Below are 8152 nucleotides of genomic sequence, written 5' to 3'. Positions count from 1 at the left end.
AAGCAAGGTCCAGTTTAATCCATATATAGATTAAATAAGATGGGGTACTTTAATTTGATTTAAATATGACATATTTAAATTATAATTGATTTGCATATTCGATTCTAATAAGATTCTTAATAAATTCATATAAGCTTTTAATACGGTTTTAATACAATCGTTTTTCGCGGGATCTTGTTAAGATCATTAATAACTTGAGAATTATCATTTTTAACATGTTTAAATGAGTCACTCAGTAATTTAAATAACCTAGTTATACCTTTATCTACAGTAAAATCTGATGGTGTTTTACCATTATCAGAAACTGCATTATACACTGCACCATTAGATAATAGAAGCTTTACAACTTTTAAGTGAGAGAACTTAGCAGCATAATGTAGAGGGGTAAATCCCTTATTACCAACTGCATTAGGATCAGCTTTATTTTGTAACAGAATATTGACAATCCTATCAAAGCTTTTCCACGCAGCATAATGTAATGATGTTCCCTTAGCATTTTTAGCGTTAACGACAGCCCCTGCTTTAATGTAATTCTCAATTTCTAAAGAATCATTACGTTTTACAGCCTCAAACAATTTCTCAGTAAATGTTAATAGCTTAATAATGTGTTCGTCATTAGACATTTCTAACGGTCTTCTAGAAGAATTGTCAAAAGCGTTGTATACTGCTCCATTTTTTAATAAAATTTGAATAATGTCTTTACAACCACAATAAGCAGCAACATGCATAGCAGTTATACCATTAACATCTTTAGCATTAACGTCAGCACCTTGTGCTATCAAAAACTTTGCAAATTCTAAATGACCTTTTATTGCAGCATAGTGTAGTAATGTCTGATTAAATGCACCACGGTCATTAATACTTAACCCCTTACTAAGGAAAAACTTTACAGTATCTTTATGACCTTCTCTAGCTGCAATATGTATAGGTTTTGTACCAGAAGTATTTTTAGCATTAATATCAGATCCCTTATCTACAAGATATTTTACCACCTCTAACCTGCCTTCTTGTGAAGCAATGTGCAATATCGTAAAACCATCTTTATCTCTAGCATTTATGTCCAATTTCCTGTATTGCAATAACATTCTGACTACTTGCAAATGACCATATGCCGCCGCTACTTCCACAGGCGTTTTATTGTCAAATGCCTTAATATTAATATTTGCTTTATTATCTAGTAAAACTTTTACAACCTTACAATGACCACTCAGTGCTGCTATATGTAATGGAGTAATACCTGTGTTTGATTTAAAATTAACGTTAGCTCCACCTGCAATTAAAATCTCAACAATTTCCTCAAAGCCTTCACATGCTGCAGAATGTAATGGTGTTAGATTTTCAACATCAGTTGTGGCATTAACATCAGCTCCTCTTGCCATCAGAACCTTTACTACATCCTTATGACCATTACTAGCAGCACAATGCAATAGTTTCGCAATTTCAGGATCTTTCATATTAACATAAACTTTGTTTTCTAGCAAAATTTCTACAATATCTCGGTAACCAGCAAAAACTGCTAGTGACAAAGGTACAATGCCCTCTGCATCAACATTAACTCCATTTGATATAAGAACTTCAACGATTTCTCTGTGATTATATCTTATAGCAAAACGCAATGGTGTCACATCGTTACCTCTGACATTGACATTGGCTCCGTTTGCTGCCAGAATCTCAACGATTTCTTTATGACCTGCTTCCACGGCTGCATGTAATGGTGTACAACCTGCAAAATCTTTTACATCAACTTGGGCTTTATTTTTTATTAAAAGGTTAACAATATCTTTGTGGCCTTCTACAACAGCGACGCGTAACGGTGTAGAACAATCATTAGCTTTAATATTGACTTTTGCTCCATTTCTTATTAGTGAAATAACAGCATCTTCACAGCCGTTCATAGCAGCTAGAAACAATGGTGTAATACCGTCAAAAGTTTTAGCATTAACCTCAGTTTTATTTTTTATTAGGAGATCAACAATGCCTTTGTGGCCTTTCAGAGCAGCTAGATGCAATGGTGTACGACCGTCATCAGTTGTTGCATTAAGCTTAGCTTTATTTTTTATTAAAAGATCAACAACGTTTTCGTGTCCTTTCAGAGCAGCTATATGTAGTGGTGTCAAATTATTATTGTCTTTGGTGTTAATTTCTGCTCCATTTTTTATTAGAAGCTCAGCAACTTCCTTACGACCACCTTCTGCTGAGCAGTACAGTGGTGTAGCGTTATTTTGAGCTTTAGCATGAATGTTAACACCATGATTAAGTAGAGCAGCTACTATTCCTAGATGACCATTCTCGGCAGCAAGATGCAATGGAGTAAAACTTGTAACAGTGGCAATACTAGCGTCGGCTTTATTTTTCAGTAAAGCTTTAACAATTCCCTCATGCCCATCTTTCGCTGCACAAAGCAAAGGTGTATTATTGTAGAATTTGTTGACAGCATTAACATTAGCTCCATGCTTCAATAGAATACTCGCTATCGACTCTTGACCAGTTTCTACTGCATAGTGTAATGGCGTACAACCACTTAAGACTCTAGCGTTAATATCAGCTCTTTTTAAAATTAAAGCATTTACCACTTCCAGATGGCCGTTTAATGCTGCTACATGTAAGGATGTCCAATCTTCATCATTTTTAGCGTTAACATCTGCTTTATTCTGAAGCAAGAAATTAACTAACTCTAGACGACCACTTTCTGCAGCTATGTGCAATGGGGTAAGGCCACCCGTAGTTTCATTAACATCAACATTTATATCATTTTTCAATAAAATCTTGACTACATCGATATGATTATTATATATTGCATAGTGTAAAGGTAAAAAACGACTATTATCTCGGGCAACAGTATTTGCTTCATTTTTTAATAAAACTTCAACAGTATCCTTGTGACCATTTTGAGCAGCAACATGTAGTGGAGTTCTACCACTCTTATCTAGCTCATCAACATATAAACCTGTCTCTTGTATAAAAAATTCTACAATATTTCTCTTTCCATGCGCAGCAGCAATATGCAATGGGCTTTGATCTTTAATATTTTTCACATTAACACTCAAATTTTGATCAAGAATAAATTGTATAACTTCTAGACTGGGTTTCTTAGCAGCAAGATGTAACGTGGTCCATAAATTAACATTTCTAGCATTAATATCTGCTCCTTTCTTTAGACAATCCTTTAAACTTTCTAGATTTTCTTCGTCCAAAGCAGCAAACATTCTTTCCTGATTAGTAATGATATATAAGTCTTGATCGTATTTCTCCCTCAACTTGAAAGAATTATCGCTTACTGACTTGCCAATTTTCTTCTTGCTTTTTATTATATTTTCTTCAGTGAGTTTCTTAGCGTTCAAAACAATTACAATAGAAGGATCAGATAACATAACGTCAACTAAGGGATTATCATGCGCTAAATGATTACGTAAACATTTTCCAGTTAACAAAGGAGCGTTATCGTCTAAAGAAAGTAAATTATTTTCCAAGTAATGCTCTGAGCTACCTAAAATTGACATTATATCTAGAACAAGCATTTCTACTAGTGTTTGCAATTTTTTGTCATTCTTATAGAAAGGTAATTTTTCAATTAATTGGCCACTTAACGCGTTATTGCTTAAAATATTTTTCAGTTCAGACAGCTTCACGGTAAACTGGTTATTACATTCTTCTTCTGTTATAGCGTAAGTCTTCCTTTGTTTATATGTAGAAATAAACGAATCTCTTTCATCCAACTTTTCTTTTAATTTCTTAATCCATTTGATATCACTTGTTACCAATTCAGAAATATAAAAAATTTCGCAAATTAATCTGTTTATTATATCAATGTTTTCATGTTGTATTCTTGACTTAACGCTACGAGAAATTTTCATTGACAACTCAACAATTTCTTTAAGAATATGAGGCTTTATTTTTAGAGTCATATTCTCCAATGTTCGATTAGCTAAATATTTTATTCCTCTAACAACATTACGGTCAAACGCAAGTTTTTCAGTCAAGCTGATTAAGCCCTTCATTAATGAATATCCAGTGACATAATCAGTTCTGGTATTTTCTGATTGAACTTCTGCAGATTTGATTATGTTATTAATTTTATTAAACAGCTCCTTTTCATAATTCGTTTTGTCAGTTATATTATCACTTAATTCTTTAATAAGTTTTTCAAGCTTCTCGTGTTCCATCATTTTAAAATTTTCCTGTATCATTTCATCCAATTTAACATTACTAAATATTTCAGCAATTTCTTTTATCTCACCTAAGCTTTCGCTATCAGCCATTCGTTTTAGAAGCATTCTGAGCGTTTTAATCTTTTTACCGTAAAGAATATCAGTAATTACAATATCGATTCTTTTAGTATCATTTTGAACACCGATAAAAAAACTAACATCTGTGTTTTCCTCAATTTCTGTTCTCTTAGAGAGTGAATAAGCATGTGATAGTGAATTACGTAAAGCTATAATTATTTCTCTTGTGTTTTTTGGTAACGATAATAGCAAAAGTTCACTTGTATTATTAGATAACTTGGGTGATTCTAATGTGTTTTTTAAATGCTCACCGATAACCTGTAAAACCCTTGTAATAATTAACTGTCCTTCCCTTTCTTTAGGATCAGCCGATAACGCCAACTTTATATAATCATTTATCTCTATATATATAAAAATGAATGTATGTATGTTTGTCCGCTATGCACTCTTAAACTATTCGACTGGTTTTGAAAGTATTGTATATGAAGTAGGGGTAGAATTTTCCGGGGAGTGTTATAGAATGTATAATTTTTTGTTACCGATCTTTTTGGGAACCGGTATCAGAAATTTTTCAAATTTTTCGGGAATTAATTGACCGAATCGCAAAAAATTATATATAAAGTAGGGGTAGAATTTCCCGGGGAGTGTTATAAACTGTATAGTTTTTCGTTACCGATCTTTTTGGGAATCGGTATCTTTTTGGAAATTGGTTACGAAATTTTCCAGAGCGGGAGAGAGAGAGAGAGAGAGAGAGAGAGAGAGAGAGAGAGAGAGAGAGAGAGAGAGAGACTATTTGCGTGTTTTACTACACATGTTCTCCGGGGCGAAGCCCGGCGGGGCATGCTAGTTTTCATTAAAGAATAGATATCCCTAATTTGTTGATAATCGTCATACAACTCTACAAATTGAGGACAGCTGCTAATAATATCTGCAACAACTTTCTCGCGTTTTAACTTTGGAAAATTAGTGAATTTACCAATATTTACATTTCTTATACTATCTTTTTCATTTTCAAGTTTCTTTGCAAAATTTTCTAAGTAATTTAGTATTTTGCTTTTATTCACCGTAGCATTATAAAATAGATTAATTTCTTGGCGTTTTGTGTGAGAAAAAATAAAACTGACTAAGCAAAACTCCATTTCTTCCCAAGGTAATCTATCATAAGTTGATCTTAACTGCCGCTTTAATATATGAATATTTTGTGCGATAGATCTTGCTATAAATAAAATCCTTTTATCAATTTTTTCCATGTGTGAGTAATCTGTCTTTAGCAAGTTAATGTTTTGAAGTGTTAATTCAATCCGTTCTTTGATGTTATTAAAGTTCTTCACGATCTGATCTTTTCGAGAAGTATTAGAGAAGAAACGGAGGTTTATTAACTTATTTTCAACAAAAATTTCCATTTCATCTGATAACGGTACGTCTTTTAATTTTAATTCTTCATAAGCCCTTGAAAGTATTGTATCCAATTCTCCTGAATAAACAGCAAAATAATAGGGTCGTTGCATAAAATTTTTTTATTAAGCGGTTTGATAGATCATGGCATACTTTCTTTGTAAACTTTTTGAATTTTTGCAATATCTTCAAAATTGAAGAAAATATAGTACACGAAAATGTGCGTGACGTCATAAGCTTGTAGCGAAATCTTTTGAAGTTGCCGTCATCAAAGAAACTTTAGAAAGCTATAACTTTCTCAAATTTAGGTTTTTTTTTTAAATTCAAAAAGTATTAAAAATCGGCTTAGATTCTCTACATTAATTATGGATACCGCTTAATAAAAAAATTTTATGCAACGACCCTATTACCTGGTCATTTATTAATAAGTATATTAAGAAGCTCAACATTGCATGAACGTATAGCATAATAAAATGCATTATGGCGAGTTTCATCTTCATCATCTGGCAGTATACAATAGCAACAGAAAGATTATTTAGAATTCTACTATCACTATCAAATAGATACTCTAAAGTTTTTACTTTATTATGTTTACAAGCTAAGATAACTAAATTAGTGCTTCTAACAGAGCTACCGGCATTATCATAATAATCTCTCAAAGTTATTTGATCTTCTGCATTAGTTATGTTGTCAATTAAATAGCTTAATTTTTTTAAGCTATCAATATTATCCTCGGATACTGCCTTTTCAAGTTGAGTTAGAACTTGGGGATACAGTTCTCTTGCTTGTTTCTTCATTTTTTATATTTTGTTATTAATTAGTAAAAATCAGTTCGTTTTTGTGTATGACCTCTGTACGAACTTCTCTGACACTAAGACACAGTTATTCCAGCAGTAAGATGGCAATATTTACTTAATATGGCACAAACAAAGAAATATCTTCTTGACTTATGTCTAAATAAACTAAAAAGGCTATGCTAATATGTTTTTAAATAATATTGGAAGTGACATAGAGAAAGGTCAAAGGTCATAGGTAAATGAAAATCACGAAAACAAGCCAGTTCTGTTGGACTAAAATATGCTGAGATGTAAATTTACCTTGTATTTTTCGAAACGTAAATTTTAAATTAGTTAAGTCTGAGTTTTTGAACTAAAGTTATGACCGGAGGAGTGAGATGTTATAAAAAACAAACAAACTTGATTCACTCCTTATGGTTGCCACTTGATTTCATTGTCAAGAAGGATTCCTCTGATTGATAACCTTTTCTTCCTTTGTTACAGACACCGACGTCTCAGACTCGGCTGCTCGCTCCACCAGAATTGGCTTAATCCCGTATGAGTATCGATTGTTCTCAGTAACAGGTAACAGGTAAGGTATTCTTCCGGTAGTTATTCTGCATAACAAAGAATTGTTATTAATTCAATGTCAGATATCAACGACACCCGGAATAGCAGTGCGGTGCAAAAGGGGGAAAGATTTAAACGACTTGTACCGTATTCACTTACAATAGAATGTATTATGAGTGATTATGAGTCACCTCTCTCACTCGCTCCTCATCACACTCACACTCAAACGTTTCGTATAACGATTCGCGGAATACTCGGAAAGTTATTCGCAATGTTGCGTATCAACACGCAATTGTAACGAGTACCTGTATGTGATTCAACGTAAGTCGACTGGTAACAAATAGTCACTCAGGGCGCCTTCGGTGTTACACCGGCCGGTCAAGCGCTGTCGCGCGACACTGCCTCTATCAGCGATATTTACGTCCGTTCGTTGTGATTGTCGGGCAATAATCTTTATTCTTTAATTGCTTATTCACAATTACGTTTACTGACTCACTACGCACGTACGTTCTGCCGGCAAATGACCGAACCGAGATCGCAAGATCTCGCGAGCACGCAACGACGCAACGCTCATCAAAAGGAAAGACCACGTGAAACCCGGCTCGAAGCTCGAAGTCTATTGTTATTGGTCTATTGGCTCCTGCGCACAGGACGCTGAAAGGCTGAAACGCTTGTCGCGCGGGAAGAAGGGACGCGGCAGCCAATAAACTTCTTCTTCTAATGAAAATCTGCACGTTGACCGCGTCCCTTCTTGCTGCGCGGCAAACGTTTCCGCGTCATGTGCGCAGAAGCCATATGCGCTCGTCACTTCGGTGTCTTCGGCAAACTTCGAGCGGTGTATTCGGTTGATTTCAAATCTCGAATCTCGGGTTGACGAGTTTAAAATGCGCGACGTTATTTATTTATTGTTAATTTTTTAATATTAATTTTTTCCTACCAGATTTTGATATATTTACGAGCATGCTAATATAAAAATGAAATTTATAAACATAAAAATATTAAAAACTATAAATGTAATGAAATAATTTACGAACATAAAATTTAAAATTTAAAAATGTAATGTGTAAAAATCCTTGCTTGACCAATACGCTTTAAAAAAAATCTGTCTACATTAAAAAATTAGTAATTTTTAAAAGCATATTTAAATTTGCATAATAATAATTGTTGGGGATTCCCCCAATTTAT

At 33.6% G+C, this 8152-nt stretch overlaps 1 protein-coding gene across 1 annotated transcript; it reads right to left on the bottom strand.

The window, feature by feature from the left end:
• Positions 1-259: 259 nt before the first annotated feature.
• Positions 260-4274, bottom strand: LOC112459408 (serine/threonine-protein phosphatase 6 regulatory ankyrin repeat subunit A-like; the record flags this gene model as incomplete). The annotated part of the gene is made up of 1 exon (XM_025023515.1): positions 260-4274. A coding segment is annotated over exon 1 (4015 nt), but the record flags the coding sequence as incomplete, so codon positions are not given.
• Positions 4275-8152: the final 3878 nt, after the last annotated feature.

The sequence above is a fragment of the Temnothorax curvispinosus genome, unplaced genomic scaffold, assembly GCF_003070985.1.
Source record: "Temnothorax curvispinosus isolate PA1 unplaced genomic scaffold, ASM307098v1 QBEX01000147.1, whole genome shotgun sequence".
Taxonomy (NCBI): Eukaryota; Metazoa; Arthropoda; class Insecta; order Hymenoptera; family Formicidae; genus Temnothorax; species Temnothorax curvispinosus.
This window is presented reverse-complemented; position numbering and strand designations above follow the sequence as displayed.